This window comes from Orycteropus afer, unplaced genomic scaffold (genome assembly GCF_000298275.1).
Source record: "Orycteropus afer afer isolate SDZICR_OR568_19922 unplaced genomic scaffold, OryAfe1.0 scaffold00393, whole genome shotgun sequence".
Taxonomy (NCBI): Eukaryota; Metazoa; Chordata; class Mammalia; order Tubulidentata; family Orycteropodidae; genus Orycteropus; species Orycteropus afer.
Genome location: NW_006921980.1, coordinates 511,125 through 529,750, shown reverse-complemented (window position 1 = coordinate 529,750; position 18,626 = coordinate 511,125). Strand labels below are relative to the sequence as shown.

The window sequence follows — 18,626 nt, the reverse complement described above, 5'->3', positions numbered from 1 at the left end:
AGCCTATATGACTATGAGACCAGAAGAACTAGATGGTGCCCGGCTACCACTGTCATCCACTTGGAAGGGGATCTACGTAGGAGATTCTTGATAGAGAGGGAGAACAATGTGAGACAAACTCAAAATCATTTGGAAGGAACAAAAAAAAGGGTGGGGGAGCAGGTTTGCTGGCCCGAAGGAGCCTGGTGGAACCATTGAGACTATGGCCCCTAGCTGCCCTTCGGGTCTGGAATTTAACGCACACCTATGGTTTCCAGCCAAATAAAAGACAGGCATATGAGTTGAACATTTACCTCAGGTAGATACACTCCTTGGAGAGAATAAGCATGAGAGAAAGAAGGGCTGCTCAGGCACAGGGAGACAGCTCAGGGGGGTAGGTGTGCATGGAGAGATGGACACAGGGAAGAGGTAAATGTGGGGAGGAAGTGGGAGCGGAGCTGTTGCATTGTGGTAAACTGTGGTCAATGTCATGAGACAAAGTGTATGTGAACTACTGTATGGAAAGTGCCCAAATCACAATAATAATAACAATAAAAAGAAAGTGAATTTGCTTTGTAAATCTTCACCCAAATCACAATTAAAAAAAAAAGAGAGAGAGATAGAGTGGAGAAGGTAGAGAGAGAATGTCTGTATATGTTAGCACCAAGCCCCACCCAGGACCCACCCACTTCTGTGACTCCCACATCAACCTCTAGGGAAGGGGGCTTAACATCTGAGAAAATGAGAAGATCAACAAGGGAATGTGAGATTGGAGACTGGAATTTTGATTTGATTAATCCAGAAACCAATGAAGAGGATTCCTGGAATACATGGGATGGTGAGGAGGGGGCTAGGCTAGAACAATGGTGAAGGTGCTGGAGGGGTTAGGGGCAGGTTCAAGAGGCCCTTAGAGGGCAAGACAGGTTGGGGAGGAACAGCCTCTGCTCCTGGTGTGGGCCCAGATGCAGATGTTATGATCTGAGATGGGCAGTCCAGCCAGAGGTGTGGGAAGGGGCAGGGGAGCCACTCAGTTCTGGACATTCTGAGCAGAAGATGTCTGGGGAGTGATGTCTGCAGGGCTACCAATGTCCAAACCCAGTGCTCTGGAGTGGAGCTGGATTGGCAATAGAGGTTTCCAACCTGTAATGTGCTTTATGAGCTGTTCATGGCAGGCGCCAGGCCTGTGACTCTGGCCACGTGGAGCCCTGTGATGTTGGCCATTGGCACCCACTTTCCACCACCTACTCCCCACATTGAAAATGAAATTCCAGGGAATCTTCCCTTCTGTTGGGCCCTGTAGGTGTCTGTGTTACATTCTGAAGTTCACAGTAAATATTTTCATTAAAACCTCTGCCAGTCTCTCCACCAGCTCCCACCATCTGGCTGCTGTACACTGGGGAAATGCAATGAGGAGGTGACTTGGGGCCAGTTTTCCATCCTTGGGCTGAGCAGGTCTGAGGCCAGAAGGTGCAGCTGGTCCCAGGGAACCTCCCTGCACTTGGCTTTGAGCAGGAGCTTAGGCAGGGCTGGGCTACACAGGAGTCTTTGCTCTGTGGGGCTTACAGGGGCTTATAGGACCTGGGCTTACAGGAACCTGGTTGCTGAAGGAGATGGGGGTGGGTTTCAGGAGTTAGTTGGAGGGCAGGTGCCAAGGGAATGCTGTTACAGAGGATCCTGGCAACTCTGATTGGGTTGGGGGGGTAGAGTCGGCAGGGGTGATCTGCCAGAGCTCTGTAGCAGGATACCTGGAGTGCACTGAGAGTTCCTGGTTATTCATCATGACCCTCTGTATTTGGCCCAATTTCCAAGGCCTCAGTGCTTCTGCTAAGGCCCCTGTGACAGCAGATAGGTCCCCTTATTTCCCAAGGACATGTATCTTGAGGCTGGACCAGCGCCTACCCTCCCCCTCAGCCACATACCTTAAATACACAGCAGGCTGCTCTCTGCCTGCTCTACACTGGGGTTCTTCCAGAAAGTGGGAGGTGAGAGTGTAGTGCAAAACAAGAACCACATAGCTGATGCCTCAGGAGCCTGAGAGCATTCTGGCTTCAAAGCTAAATGATGGCGTGTAAACCAAACCAAATCTGTTGCTGTTAAGTCGATTCCAACTCATAGCCAACCCCATGGGATAGAGAAGAACTGCCCCACAAGGTTTCCAAGGCTGTAATTTTCACAGAAGCAGATTACCACATCTTTCTCCTGCAGAGCAGCTGGTGGATTGGGGCTACTGGCCTGTCAGTTTATAGCCGAGCACTTAACCACTGTGTCACCAGGGCTCCTTAAACCAAACCCAGTGCTGTTGATTTGATTCCAACTCATGGCCACCCCATGTGTTACAGAGTAGAACAGCTCCTTAGAGTTTTCTTGGCTCTAATCTTATGGAAACAGATTGCCAGGTCTTCTGTTGTACCTCTATGTGGGCTTGAGCTTCCAATTTTTAGTTTAGTAGCCAAGAGCAAACCATTTGCACCACCCAGGGATCTTGTAGGCCAGACCAGTGCATTGCTCTTGTATGCACACACACACGTGTGCACCCACACATGCATGTGTGTGTGTGTGTGTGTGTGTGTGTATCATATTAGCAGTCTTTGGTTTGCAAGAGATATAAATCCAAATAAATTGACTCAAATACCTGGAAAGTCGAGGAGTGTGTCAACTTCCAGGGATAGGATCTAGGGACCTCACAGTGGTACCAGCATTTGGTTTTGCTCTCCGTGGCACTCAGCTCTGCTCTCCTTTGAGTTAGTGTCATTCCCCTGCCTCACCTTTTACAAGCTTAACATCTCCAGTTGAGAAGGAAGAAAGTGCATCTCCCCTAATACTCCAAAAAATGGTATTCTTTGGGTTTCAGTAGCCTGGCTGGGCCCTGCGACTGCTCCTAGAGCTGGCATGCAGTGGAGTGGCTCCGCTGAGCCATACGGACTGGGAATGTGGAAGGTGGCTCACCAAGGGAAAGTCAGGGATTACTACGTAGAGGAGGGGGAGGTCCAGCATGCTGCATGGCTCCAGGTGGCACCCTTCCCCTACCTAATAGCCAGCAAAGGCTGAGCAGGCCAAACATCCCATGTCCACTACCAAGGGATATCCATCCTTCTCTGTTCTGGGAGGCCTGTCTAAGGAAGTCCCAGAAGGAGCTTTTTCGAAGCACTGGGAGGTTACTGCGGGTAACAGCAGGCCTGGAATTCCAGTGAACGTGAGATGGCCTCATTCCTTGGAATGTAAGGAAATTCCAGCCCTTATCACTGAGATTCGATGCAGCTGGTATTGTTGCTGTCCTGATGGATGAATGCTGAGGGGCTGAATGGCCCAGGAGCACCTCACCACTCCTCTGCCCTACCTTGAGTCATAAAAATGACACTGGATGAGCTGTGTCTGTTGGAGTTGCAAAAATTAATTCAAATTTGGTAATAAAGTTATAAAGGGCTGGGATAGAATGATCATAATGAGCTGCTTTTAATAAAGCTCACCAGTGGGGCTCTGTGCTGATGGCCCTCTTGGGGATGAGCTGCTGTCTGCCTCCCAGAGCATCCAAGGAGCCTGCCTGCTTCCTTGCAAGCAGGGCTTTGTGCCATGTCCTGATTATACTTCCATATAAACATATTTTATCTTAATGATCATCTTTAGAGGAATCTGCAGTTATGGAGGGATTGTCTCTTAGTACTTAACAAATAGAGGAGGTAACTTTCCTCCAGACGACCTTCCCTGGGTGGGAGTCCCAGTGTGCTCTGCAGAGCTGCTGGACCCTGGACTGTGGTTGCTCTGGGCCTGGCCGGCAGCCCTGCAGGGGCCCAGCAGTGGTTGCTAGGTTGGAGTTCTGGCCTGGGCCTTCACTTGCACCATAGCCTTAGCTGAGTTCTATAAGCCCTTCTGTGTGATACAGTGGTTCCTGCTCTTCACAGTGGCTGTAAGGACTTAAGCTCTGGAGACCCTTGATCACTCATTCACATGGTTGAAGGGGTTGAGGAACAGCATGGCACCTTCTCTGGGTTGGGAAGCAGTGTAGAACCCCATCCATGTGGGAGAGCAGCATGGTTCCTCATCTATGTGCAGGACACTTGTGTCCATCTGCCCATATTTTCAGTCCAGAGTCCAGGGGAGAATGAAATGGCTCATGGGGCAAGGATCGATTCTAGGAGGAACAAGGAATAGCTCTGGAGTTGGAGTCCAAAGCCTTCTTCTAGCACATTTATGACTTCATTTTGAACATTCCAAGACAACAATGGACCTGGAATTTGGTTTTTTTAAAGATGGAGGTCAGGATTTCATGCCCCCCCATGTGTCTAACCAGTTGTCCTAACACCTTTAAAAAAAAAAAAAGTATATGTGTGTGTGTGTGTGTGTATATATATATATATATATATATATATAATCCCTTATCCTCTTTCTCTTTTCTCTCCTTTTCCTCTGCATTAGCAGTCTTTCTAAGGTAAAAGGTATCTTTCTGACAGTCTGTATTTTTGCAAAATGAATGTAGCTCTCTTGAGTATGTGTATTTTTAGTTTACATAAATTGCTGCATTACGTGTCTCCTTTGGTTTCTTACCTTTTACACTCAATGCTGTTTTTAAGATCTATCTACACTGATGTCAAACTTCTAACATTTGCCTAGAACTGTGTGATGTGAACTTGCCACATTTTGCCTCTTATCTCAGCCACTGATGACACCCAGGTTGCCTTCAAATGGCCCTGCCTCCTAAACAATGCTTCAATGAACAGCTCATAATTGTCTCCTTAGGGCTCCTTAGGAGCAGCGGTCAGTCTGAGGAGGGGACTGGGATATCCTGTGTTGTTTTTGTTAGCCTCCATTGAGTTGGCCCCTGACTCATGGTGACTCCGTGCATAATGGGATGAAATGCTGCCTGATCCTGTGCCATTCCCATGATGGGTAGGGGACTGGACCGTTGTGATCTACAGAGTTTTCATTGGCTGACTTTCAGCAGTAGACCACTAGGTCTTTCTTTTTAGTCCACCTTAGTCTAGAAGTTCTGATGAAATTGTTCAGCATCATGTTTTGTAGTTAGGTGTTGTCAAGTTGTTTCCAGCTCATAGTGACCCCATGTACAATAGAATGAAACACTGCCAGATCCTGCCTGCACCGTTGTTCTGGTTACCTAGTGCCGCGGTGACAAGAAATATACCACAAATGGGATGGCCTTAACAAACAGGAGTTTATTCATACAATTTGGAGGCTTTAAGTCCAAGTTCAAAGTGCCAGGCTCTAGGAGCTGGGTGAAAGCCCCTCAACCTTGGGGTCCAGCTCTGCCCCCTGCTCCCAGTGCACTGGAGCTAGAGGCATTTCTTCACTCAGACAGCTGCTGGCAGCTGAGGCTGAGAAACCCCAAGGCTGACAAGTAAAAAGGCACAATCTTGATGTTACCAAACCACACAGCAGGCCATTAACTTAAGTCCATTGTAAGTCCCAAGGTCGGCAGAGCATAGCAGGCTGCTGAGCAATGACATGGCTACATGCAGAGTCCAAGAGTGCAATAGGCCAGAGACCGTTCTCAAAGCTCCTCCTTATATACAGGAAGCAGACCACATCCCAAAGGCAGCTACTCAGCTGCTCCCACTAGATTCCACCATGGAGTTGATTACCAGTCTCATCATGGGTAATACTATACCCAGCTGCCCAGCCACTCAACCAGGCCTAGCCAAGTTGACACACAAACTTAACCATCACAACCATCCACACAATCTTTGCTCTTCTGCAGCCACTGTGTCAGTCCATCTCATTGAGGGTTTCCTTCTTTTTAGCTGACACTCTACCAACCATGATGTGTTTCTCCAGGGAATGGTCCCTCCTGATAACATGACCAAAGCATGTGAGGCAAAGTCTCACCATCCTTGTTTCCAAGGAGCATTCTAGATGTACTTCTTCCAAGACAGATTTTTTCATTCTGCCAGTCTATAGTATATTAATTAAAGGCATCAATTCTTTTTTGGTCTTCCTTATTCATTGTCCAGCTTTCACAAGCATATGAGGCAATTGAAAATATCATGGTTTAGGTCAGGCGTGCCTTAATCTTCAAAGTCACATCTTTGCTTTTTAACATTTTAAAGAGCTCTTTTGTAGCAGATTTGCCCAGTGCAATAAGTCGTTTGACTTATTGACTGCTGCTTCTATGGGTGTTCACTGTGGATCCAAGTAAAATGAAATCTTTCACAGCTTAAATCTTTTCTTGTTTTATCATGATGTTGCTTATTGGTCCAGTTGTGAGGTTATTTATTTTCTTTAGAATCATAGCAACATGCAAACCTCTTACTGACAGAAGCACTAGTGGTGGAACATTAGGTGCCTTGGTTGTGAATTGAACCCAAGTCTTGTACATAGGAGGCAAGAATTCTACCACTGAACCACCACTACCCACTGGGATATCCTACAAACATCCTACATCTTTAGGATATGGACTCAGGAGTGAAGTTAATAGGACCTAAAATGCTCTTACATGTAATTGACTAAGTAGTGCCAGATTGCTAGCTGTCCACCCCAGGTCCACATCCACCAGTGACCAAATCACCCATTTTTGAAATGCTACTTTTATCATTGACTAATTTGTATTATGTTCAAACAAATATTTTATTATTTGATTAACTATTTGAAATTTACACATAAATGAATATCAAAAGTGATTAGTATTAAATCAGAGGGCAAGTACACTCTGGCTGTGTAAGAATAGATCTCTCTCCACCAGGTGGAGGCTCCAGGAGAAATGAATTGAGCAGTGTCCTGATCTGACCTTGGCTTTTCTGGCCTTTTCAAGGCCATTCTGGGGAAATCATGGACAAGGTCTTGCATGAGTCTTGGGAACACAGGACTCAGTAGAAGCAGAGATGGGCACCTAGCAGAGCTGATGTATGGACCAGGTGCTGGACAAGCAGCAGAATATGGTCAGAGGGAGTGGGCTGCTCTGCATTTTCTGCTTTTAAGATCACCATGGCCTACCTCTAGCTCTCAAGGGGACAACTGAAATTCTGTGAGGGATATTTCAGTCCTCAGAATAGCATGGAGGGAGAGACCCTCATCAATATATGACTAAGATGAGCCAAGTGCAGTGGGAATGTGGGCCTATATCTCCTGATCTTCTGATCCTCAGGTGAAAAAGAAAGGGCACATGGAAGTGGAGTCTTGGTAATGACAGACACTCTCTCTTGGGTCACAGTTTCAGGATTGCTCAATTGTCTTCCACATTGGTGCAGATATATCCATCAACGTCCTCTAAGGGATTTCCTTCCCATCTCTTCTCTATTGGATCTCCTGTTTCTTACAGCTCATGTTTTCCTCTTTCATTTTGGTGGAGCACATCCTCCAGAAGCTTCTTGAGAAGGGATGCTTGACAGGTAAATATTTTGAGAACTCACATGTATGGAAATGCCTTTATTCCCTTTTCATACTTGATTGAGAATTTATCTGGGTATAGAATTCCAGTTTGGAAACAATTTTCCTTCAAATTTTTGAAGTCTTATCTCCATTTTCTTTTCTCTTGTAATGCTGCTGTTGAGAAGTATAAACCCATTCTGATTCCAATCCTTTGTCTGTGACTTATTTTGTAACCTGCTTCCCCACCCCCAACTCATTCTCTGAAAGTTTGTAGAGTCTTCTTTCTATTGTGAAATCTCATGAGATGTGCCATGTGTGGGTTTATGTAGCACTATTGGGTCTATTTTTATCTACTGTATTGGGTACTAGGTGGACCTTTTCACTCCAGGAACATTCTCCACTTCTGGGAAATTTTCTTGAATGATTTCACTAGTAATATCCTCTTTTCTATCTTTATGGAAGCATCTGTTATATAGGTGATATACCTCTTGTGTCACCCTCTACTCATCTTCTAATTTTCTTTTGTTTCCTGATTTTTCAAGTCTTTGTTCTACATTTTTAATTTCTGGAAGACTTCTCAGTCCTTCTGCTAAAGTTTTCATTTCTGCTAAAATGTTTTTATTTTAATGAACTCTTAGAATTATTCCTTGGATGTTCCTTTTAAAAGTAGCATCCTGCTCTTGTTTAGTGGATGTAGTATTTCTTTTAGCTCTCAGAGAATACTCATGATAGCCTTTTCCTACTTCTTGTGTAGTTTCTATTTCCCCCATGTTCTTCTTTTTGGTTATTTTGTTTCATTTGGGATTCCATCTGCTATGTTGTGAGAGGGAACCAAAAGAGATCATTGGGAGCTCATTGAATGTAGGTTGGGGGAACTAGGGACAGCAAATCTCTTTTTTAGTCTTTAGTTGGTCAGATTTTCCAGAGAAGATGCCTTCAGTCTCCTGGCCCACGGGCAAAGGTCTGACCACCAGCGTTCTGGAAGCAAGACGTGGAAGAGGGCAAGGGTCTCAGCATTGTTTTAGTCCTCCTATTTTCGATATGTTACTGATGTCTTTGCCTATACCAGGCAGCCCCGTTGAGAGACCCTCTTTTCCAGCTTTCCAGAGAATGAGACTCCAGACCAACACCAGTGTGGAGGAGGGGCCGATATTGCAGCACAGGTTGTGGGGAGGAGATTTGACTTAACCATCAACTAGTCCTACTTATTTCAATTTCTCCTTAACCCTCTTTCTAGAGATACCTTGTCCTATCAGTTTTGAGCCTTTGGATGATTCTGTAACATAGATTGGGCAAATCTTGGCTCTTCTCATTACCCACATGAGATTAACTTTCTGGGACATATCGAGTCTATTACCATGCACCCAATTTTCTGTTGCTATTCCTTCCTTTCCCTCTCTCCCTGTCCTTGTGGGCTTATGTTTTGCATTCTTAAAAAAATCCTTTTACTAAAGTTTTAATGGAAAGGAAATTGGATGTTGCATTCAATCTGCTGTCTTTATCCAGAAACCCCTCATATGCTAATGTATGCTTATATGTGTTTTTGGATTTTCAGTTCTATTTGTCTGTCTTTCATGACATTAGTATCTCTATGTTCTAATTAATTTAACTTTGTAATATGTCCCATTAATTTGAAAGATAATTACCCCCTCATTATTATTATTATTTTCCAATATTTTCTAGCTATTCTTACATGTGTGCTCTTCCAGATAAACTTTGGAATTATTTTGTTGGGCTTTAACAATTCTTTGGTGAAGATTTTGTTAAATTTATAGATTAATTTGAAGGAGAAACTACTTCCAATCCAGGATCACATTATTGTGTCTTCATTTACTGATGTCTTCTTTTGTACTGTTAGAGAGTTTAAACGATGTTATATTATCCTTTTTGTTTAGCCTTTATACTTTCATTATTTTGTATTTATTTTGTAGGTTATGTTGCAGTTGTTTATAACTGCAACACTCTATTCTGTAGCTGATCATTGCTGTACATAAGAATGGTATTGATCTTTGCATACTTATTTTGTGTGAGATGAGAAGTACCTATCCCTTATAGGTTTTGTAAAACTCTTACATAAAACCTTCTGGGCTTTTCTTTTTCACTTTCTTCTAAGGTTATTGGTTTGTTCAGGTTTTCTACTTGAGCTAACAATTGGAAATAATATTTACTATTTGTTGTTATTAGGTGCTGTTGGATCAGTTCCAACGCATAATGATCCTAGACACAACAGAACTAAACACTGCCCAGTCCTGACCATCCTCATAACCACTGCTATGTTTGAGTCCATTGTTGAGCCATTGTGTCAGTGCATTTCATTGAAGGTCTTCCTCTTTTTTGCTGACACTCTACTTTACCAAGCATGATGCCCTTCTTCAAAGACTAGTCCCTCCTGATAACATGTCCAAAGTACATGAGATGAAGTCTCGCCATCCTTGTTTCTAAGGAGTGTTCTGGCTGTACTTCTTGCAAGACAGATTTATTCATTCTTTTGGCAGTCCATGGTACATTCAATATTCTTTGCTAACATCATAATTCAAAGGCATCAATTCTTTAGTTTTCCTTATTCATTGTCCAGCTTTCACATGCATATATGAGGCTATGGCTTAGGTCAGGTGCACCTTAGTCCTCAAACTGACATCTTTTTTGTTGTTGTTGTTTTTAACAGTTTAAAGAGATCTTTTGCAGCAGAGTTTCCCTCTAAAACTCTAAAACTGGGCACTATTATTGCATGTTCTATATCTTGTGTCATCCTTTGCTTGAAATAGGAGCAAAGCAAGCCCTGGCTGCCACCCAGAAGGGCCCCTGGGTACCAGGAAATGCCAGGAACTGAAAAATTCTTTGGTTGCATATTTGAAACATAGGATTTGCCTCAGCCTACCGGGGTGTGATGACTGGGGTCCTGCTTTCTCTCATCTACCATCAATCAGCACCTCTGGGGGATCAGCCATGTCTCCTTGGGGGGAAGGCTGCACACAGAGTAAAACGGGAAGGCAGCATCACTCTCCATCTTTAGCAGAAGATGGGCAGTTCTGACAGCTCATTATGCAGACTGGGTCTAGGAATGAGCGATGGAGCAGAGGGCTGCATGAAATTCATGTTGCTGCACTTGGCAGGACAGCTACAAGAGCACAAGGAGATCATGGGGATAGGAGGAGAGTGGCAAACAGCCCACCCCACTCCCGGCAATACTGATTGAAGGAAAGGCCTACTAGCACCAGTGTGTTGTCAGGTCTCTGCATCATCTTAGCTCAAGCATCAAGCTGATTTCAGGGATATGGAATCATATCCAGGACTGACAAGGTGGACTGTCAGCCTGACCACCAGGCACAGTGGGTGGGGATAGGGAAGGGCAGAGGACAGTTGGGCTGAGGCATTTGTGGGCTCAGGCCAGGGGGCATGGCAGACCCCACTGACCATTCCCTGTATCCTGGCCAGCCTGAGCAGAGCTGAGGATTACAGAGGCCAGAACAGCCACCTGCCTGGTGACCTGAAGGACCCTCTCTTCCTTTCCTTATTGCTTTGTGCTTGAGCTTTGGGCCATGTCTATAGGGACCGAGCCTTGCAGGTGGGGGATTCTAGAACATAATGTCCAATGGCTTTTCAAAGTCACTCAAACAGTAATCATGATTAAAACAATAACAATGATGCTTGGGGGTGAAATTGACACTCCAATCTCATGACAAAGCATGTATAAAAGCATCTTTAGAAAACCTGGCTATTTCTAATGTGTCTGTAACAAACAATGGAGTGAAAAGCTGTGTTTGCTCAGCAGAAGCAGCTTCAAGATGTGCCCAGACTAGTTCTCCCAGTGGCAGCCCCCCTGCCTCCTATAGGGATTGTCTGGATAGGTCACTGAAGGGTGTCTACCAGGGTTAGTGTTCCGGATGCTCTCTAATGCCTCCAGGGGGGCAGTGAGGGCTGGTGGGTACCACATATCCTATCTCCAGGCAGGGCTATCACTCCCCTCTAGCCAAGAGTTACTACCCAGGCTGGTCCCATCTTCTCATTTCTCAGGAGAAGCTGAGTATTCTAGATTTCTTTTTAAACATGAAATGTCCCAACTTCCCAATACTGTCAACCAAATAAAGTATCTTTAACACCACGTGGCACTGGAAAACACCTCTGTGGTCTGGTTTTGCCTGGTGGGCCACCAGGAGTAACCTCTGGTGTGATGAGGGTAGAGCCTCTTCCCTAGGGGAAGAGTTTTTTATGGAAATTAACATCTTTTTGCTTCCCAAGGTGATTCTGAAGGTGAGCTGTTCCTGTTCCTTGGAAATGCAAAGAAATAAATGTGTAAAAATAGAGTAGCAATTCCTCAAAGCCCCTGTCAGATTTACGTCTCTGGCACCTCCTCTATGAGCAGCCAGGATGGCCCTGAATCATCTCCCAGGCAGACAGCAGAGTGCCCACAAGCGGCACCTGCTGCAGGTGCATCGGGCAAGGGTGGGCACAAGGACCCCTGGAGGAAGAGGTACCCAAACAGCCCCTCAGCTGGCCCCAGCTTGTTCTCTTTTCTGTCAAAGCTCTCATCCCCTGCTTCTCACCTCCACTCATCCATCCCTCATGGTCTCTGCCTCACAGCCAGGTTGCAGGTTTGAGCCTCAGACTTAATGATCAGTGTCCCTTACCTGATGAGGCAAACTGCAAGATGTAAAGGAGAGAACTCCTGCCTGCGAGTCTCCTATCTGTAGAATAAACTCACCAAAGACCCTGTTGTCAGCACAGAATGAATAGACACATGCAGAGGGCCAAGGGTGGAGCAGGGCCTGGCACCCAGGCCAGGTGACCTGACCCCATATCCATGCGCAGCCATGCTGCTTTCAGAAACCCCATTCTGCTTCTAAGGCCCATCCTGTACCACCATAACATGGAGGAAGTTCCTGACCCTGTCCCTAAACGAGGTAGCAGAAAAGAGGCTTTGAGGAGAAATGAGAAGAATTGTTCTGGAAGATTCTTTGGAGAGAGGGGGGATCTCCTAAAGGTGGGACAAGAGTATTGACAGCTAAACTTAGCTCTCCCTCTCCCACCTCAGCTTCTGAGGCTATAGGGCAGGACACCACCAACAACTGGATTGGTGATGTCATGATGATCTCAGTAGGGTAGGGGTCAATGAGGACCTAACCAGGGAATGCTGCTGAGAAGCAGGATCCTGGCGCCAGGAACCTGCACAAACGTGAAGACCAGTCATCAAGGGGAACTTAATGGGCAGTATTGGGCATTCCTACTTCCGTAGTGATACTGCCTCGGAAACCCAAGGAGGGGTCGCTATGAGTTGGGGCCGACTCGATGGCAAACAACAACAACAACAACAACATGCAGTGTGGTCAGGGGAAACCAGCCATGCTGAAGGCCAGGCTCCCACTCTGAGAAATGGGGCAGAGGAGGGCTAGGGGTTGGGGCAGGCCCACAGAAAGTATAAGACAACTGAGGCAGAAACTGCAGCTGTGCAGATGAGTGGGTTGATATCCCAAGGTTCTGAGTCTGACATACCTCCAGTCCCCAGACTGGCTTTCCAGCACCGGACCAGATTCTAAGGTTGTAGGGGCTAGAGGGCAGTGTCTGCCCTGGGCCCATGGCAGGGGTGCTGTCACAAGAGAGGGTCCTCTTGGTCCTTGCACAGTTTGGTCAGGAGACCCCACTCCTTGGCACCTAAATTACAGAGGCAGGAAGCACAGTTCACTGAGGGCCATGGTCCAGGAGTAGGGCAAGTGGAGCTCTCCTGGAGGTGAGGGGAAGCTTCAGCAGAAGACTGAGAGGAAAGTTCTGGGAGGGGAGCTGGGGCCCACGGAGAGGACACACATCTCTCTGGCTGAGCCTCACTTTCCCTAGTTGTAACAGGGGACACTTGGGCCACCAGCCTCTTGACAAACTGCCCCCTCCTACTCCCATGAGTCCTAGCCTTTCCATTGCCCTGTGCTGGCTCTGTGACCAGCTGTGTGTTGCTACACCATGATGCAGCAGCCACAGAAAGCAGGGGCATCAGCAAGCCCTGTCCTGAGCCACATTTGTATGGAGGTCACTGCAGCAGTTGGAGTCACCACCATGTGCTCAGGAATGAGCCTGGCCCTGCACTCAAAGAGGTTGGTGGCTTGGATGATGCTGGCTCTGAGCTGACCTCTCTGAACCTGTTTATTCTTCTGTAAAATGGGACTACAGTGCCTTTGGTACAAGGTTGCTGTGAATTTTCGAGGTGCTAAGTGGCATCTGAGTTCGGTTTTTGCCCTGCTGTGAGGTCTCTGATGAGCTTGTGCTGCTACTGAAGACTGTGTGCTCTCTCCTTCCAGGGACTGCCTCAGGCAGCCTGGACAGCCTCAGCCGGGCTCTGGGTGTGCTGGAAGAGCGAGTCAACAGCTCAAGGAGGAGGGTGAGGAGGCATGCTACCGACGACGACTACAACATCGAGGTCCTGCTGGGTGTAGACGACTCTGTGGTCCAGTTCCATGGGAACGAGCATGTGCAGAAATACCTGCTCACGCTCATGAACATCGTGAGTGTGGGGCTTCCAGGGGCAAAGGGAGGGGGGAGGGGTGGAGCCAGTAACTCACTCTGAATGGAGAGTGATATAGAAGGGTAAAGGCATCTGCGCTTTCTGAGGGAAGATTTGCTGCATGCTAGGTTTTCCTTGTGAGTACCATCTACGCAGGGATGCTCTATAAGGCCCACAGGTGAGAAAAGTTGAGCTTCCATGTTAGGCCTCCCATCCACCTTGTAGAATCTCAGTTTTCTCATCTGTAAATTGAGAATGATTCTGACTTGGCCAGGCTGTTTACCTGTTGAGGCAGTAAAAACTCTAGTACTTTGTGTATCATTTTTCTTCATTTTTGCCTTATGCACATTGTAACTGTACTGTGTATTTTCTTAAACAACTGACTTTTCTAAAACTTCAAATTATTTAAAAAGGAAATATCATTTTACCTAAAAGTTACCTAAAAAGTAAGCTAAAATGTAAAGCAATGCTATTCAACTCCAACTTAGTAGTTCTACTTTCTGAAGACTCTGAACCACAGCTTATGTTCTGTTAAAAAGGGGCAGTAGTGAATGTTAGAGGCAGGAACAGACAGACTGACACCCATAAAGGCTTCTTCTTGAAGTTTTTGAAAGAGTTAAAAGGATATTGCAAAGGAAATCAACTTCTTCCTGTGATCCTGGGCTACTTAGTGGGGTGTCTGTCACCTAAATCTTCTAGGGTACCAGTGACACCTCCCCTTGTCTATCAAATGCTGAGGATAGGAAGGGCCACCCCCACTACTCTAGGCCAATCCCTAGTAGGAGGTATGAGGTTGCTGGCGTAAGCCTCCAGGGCACACGTCCCAGCCTCTGTGCAGGCATGTGAGATCCACCTCTTACTCTGCCAGGTACATAAGTGGGCACCTGGCCTTCAAATGTAGGCTGTGCTTAGATTTAGAGAGTCCTGATCAACTCCATTTCCGAGTGTGTCACTGAGAATGCTACTCCTGTTCTCTGGGCCTTGGCTTTCTCGTCTTGAAAATGGGTCCGTAATTTCCATCTTGGAGGTTGTTAGGATTGAATGAGATAAGGGAGGTGAACATGCTTTTCAGTCCCTGAATAAAATGTGGTTTCATTATGATGACAATACGTAATTTAATAACTGCACTTCAGGAGTCATTCTTGAGAAATATGCCAAGGACTCTGACTAAAGTTGGGGCAGCAATGATGAATTCTTCATGAGACTGCTGGAGGCAAATTCTCCTTTTCCTAGTATGAAGGGTCCCTCTGTCACACGTATCTATGATTGGAGGAAATCTATAGCTTTCTCTTGTTTTTGCCAGTTGACTTCAATTTATTCATTTATTCCCTAGTGATCTACCTGTACTCTGCTTTTCCTGAAAAATATAAAAAGTCTTAAATTTTAAGAATTATCATAACAAAGAAATAATTATAGGCAATGAGTCCAAGGAGGTTGAGAAAGAGTAGCTGGGCTGTGTCTTTCTTCCATGTTGAGCAGATGTGCATTTACTTATTCAGCCAATGTGGATTGAATGTTTGCCTGTCTGGGCATAGCAATAGGTCTTGCAGAGACAGAGAGGCATGGCAGACAGCCCTGGAGCTCAGGGACACAGAGAGGAGGTCTGTGCCTCTAATCTGAGCTCCACCTACCTCCTCAAGAACACAACATGGACAAGGGAGATAAGGCAGCAGTGTTTGGTGTGTGAAGTTGCCCTGACAGTTAATACCCTCTAAGGCTCTGTGTTCTCACTGAGAGCTTTGTGCATCCAGAGAGAATCCAAGGACTGATTGATCTAAGGCATGCGGGACCCTTTGATGATCTTGGGGAGGAGAGTATTGAGGAAGCATGAATATTTCAGAAAAAATGACCTTCTAGAACCATGATGTCCAGTAGAACTTTCCGTGATGTGATGATGGAAACATTCCAACAATGCACTGTCCAAAACAGTCACCACTAGCCACTTATCTCTTGAATACTGAAAATGTGGCTGTTGTTGTTGTTGTTGTTGTTATGTGCCGTCAAGTTGGACTTGACTCATAGAGGCCCCTCCTTGGGTTTCCAAGGCAGTATCACTATGGAAGGAGATTGCCCCATCTTCCTTCCAAGGAGTGGCTGGTGGGTTTGAACTGCCAGCCTTCTGGTTAGCAGTCAAGTGCCTTAGGCACTATGCTACCAGAGCTCCCCCCCAAAAATGTGGCTAGTGCAACTAAATAATTTTTTAATTATTTAATTTATTCTAATTAATTTACACTTAAATTTAAATAGATGATATGGCTAGTGGTTACCATATTGGGCAGTGCAACTGAGGAAGATTTGTGCATAGCAGGACTTCAAGCTGTGTCCTGCCTATGAACATGACAGACTGCAGTGGTCTAGACAGTAGTGTGGGCAAGACCTGGGTGTGGGGCCTTGAGAAAGGGCTTGAGATCCTGAAGGGGCTGGCTCCTATAGAGACACAGCTGGAATCCTGACAGGCTCTGGAAGGTCTGTCTGGGGCACATCTTCATCCCCTTGTCAGTCTATAGCTGGCAATGGGGCTTTCCTGCATTGGGGCGAGAGCAGCAATGTGGTGGACAGATGTGGTGGCAGCTGGCCTGGACTCTGTTCCAAGGGAAGCTTTTGGTTGGCTGTGTGAGTCCACAGAACCAGGGTTGACTGCTCTACCCTTGTCCATGTCCCAGGGCAGACTTGGATGGGCAGGTGGTTACTGAGCCATCAAGGCCCTGAAAGGAGAGATCCAAGGAATGCAGACCCCACACAAGGGAAGAGAAATAGCTGAAGGTGTGCTGAGCGGAGGCTTGGGCCTCTCAGCCAGATGGCCCACTGTTGGCAGCTCTCAGCTGCCTGTTACACTCATCGTCATCACACAGGGTGATGTCTGCATTCTTTTGGGGGTCTCTGTGTGGGAAGAGCCTGTGGCTGAGATGTGAGGTCCTGGTATGGTATGTTGTTTTGTTACTGTTATGTGCCATCGAGTCAGACCCAACTCATGTGCCATAAACCCTCCTTGGGTTTCTGAGGTGGCATCACTACGGAAGTAGATTGCCCAACCTTCCTTCCGAGGAGTGGCTGGTGGGTTTGAACTGCCAGCCTTCTGATTAGCAGTCAAGTGCCTTAGGCACTGTGCTACCAGGGCTCCTTGGTATGGTATGCTATAGACCGTTAAATACAACACATGTCTTCTTACTTCCAAGCCTTGCAATTAATTTGGGGCTGTGTGGCTAGTCTTATCTAATGGCCTATGTGAAAGGAAGTGGCACTTGTCACCTCTTGGCCAAGGCAGTTATGATCCAGTGTGTCCCCTCCATCTCTCTCTTTCCCTGCCACACTGACCTTGGAAGCTACTTAGACTATAACATGAGGCAGGACACCCAACCTTCACTGGACTATACATGAGCAAGAAAAGAGCTTTCATTACGTTAAGCTACTGAGATGTGGGTTCTCTGTTACTGGGCATAGCTTATCCTATTCTCTCTAATACGCCTGGCTTCCATCCATACATTTAACAAATATTTATTGAGTATCTACTATATATCACCTCCCTGTTGCCAGGGGCCTGTGTTCTGGAGGGGAACACAGACAATATTCCAGTAAAAATTCAAATGAAATCATTTCAGATAGTGATATATAAATGAAAGAAATAAAATTTTTGATGAGATAGAGAAGGGAGAAGAGTTTAAATAGAGGGTAGGGATGGCTCAAAGGAAATCATATTGGAGCTGAGATCTGAATGATACTGGGATGGTGGGAAGAGGCACAATAGAGTAGTCCAGGCCGAGAGAGCATGTATGCAAAGGCCCTGAGGTAAGAATGAGATCAGCATGGTTGAAGGAATGAAGGAAGGCCAGTCTGCTGAGCCAGGGATGTGAGGCAGGAGGGCAAGTTGGAGGCAGTTAAGGCCTTCTATAAATGGAAAAGGATTTTGATGTCATTCTAAAGACAGGGGGAAATAACTACAGGTTCTGCTTTCTTCCTACATTTAATGCACAAAATATTTTATTCCTGTTTTCATAAGAAAATGTGAATTAATCAATCATTCTATCCCTTTCTCCATCTCAGACTCATTGGAGGGTGAGACAGGTTATAAATGTTTACTGTGCATTTCACTAGAGTCATCTGGGTACATGAAATGTCTCATAGTGTTCAGACCTTCCACCAACCCATCCTGGCACACACCTGCCAGCCTGTTATCCTTTTTTACTCCTTAACTCTAGAAAGTAACATTGTTTACTATTGTTGTTATATGCCATCAAGTTGGACCTGACTAATAGCAACGCTTCCTTGGGTTTCCAAGGCAGTATCACTATAGAAGTAGATTGCCCAAACCTTCCTTCCAAGAAGTGCCTGATGGGTTTGAACCGCCAGCCTTCTGGTTAGCAGTCAAGTGCCTTAGGCACTACGCTACCAGAGCTCCCACATTGTTTACTAAAATACCATATTTAACAGACAGTATATTATTTATGGTGACAAATTAAAATCTATTTATATAAATTTGTGAATGTTTTCTGCTATCAATTATTTTCTTCTGCCTCATTGTAATGATTGCATAGTATTGCACCATCTGACTATAACATACTTTTTATGAACTTATTATCTATATAACACATTCATATAAAAAACTCATTTCCCTGTTATAGATCAGATAGTCCGCACTTTATTTTTATTTTTATATTAGAAATAAAGCAGTAATGAACATCCATACAGCTGAATCTGTCACTCGTCCTTAATTATTTCCTTAAAATTAGTTCCCCAAAGTGGAATCTCCAGTCAACAGGCAAGTGCATTTTAAAGCTTTTTACTCCAGAATGTTATGCTCCCTCAGCTATGAAAACAAACAAAACCAAACCCACTGCCATTGTGT

At 45.6% G+C, this 18,626-nt stretch overlaps 1 protein-coding gene across 1 annotated transcript in view; it reads left to right on the top strand.

The window, feature by feature from the left end:
• The window catches only part of ADAMTS2 (ADAM metallopeptidase with thrombospondin type 1 motif 2), a 374,801-nt gene that overhangs the window by 203,369 nt on the left and 152,806 nt on the right, over positions 1-18,626 (top strand). Inside the window, exon 4 of the mRNA XM_007953408.1 lies at positions 13,581-13,783. Coding sequence (XP_007951599.1) covers positions 13,581-13,783 — 203 coding nt within the window. The remainder of the gene's footprint in view (positions 1-13,580; positions 13,784-18,626) is intronic.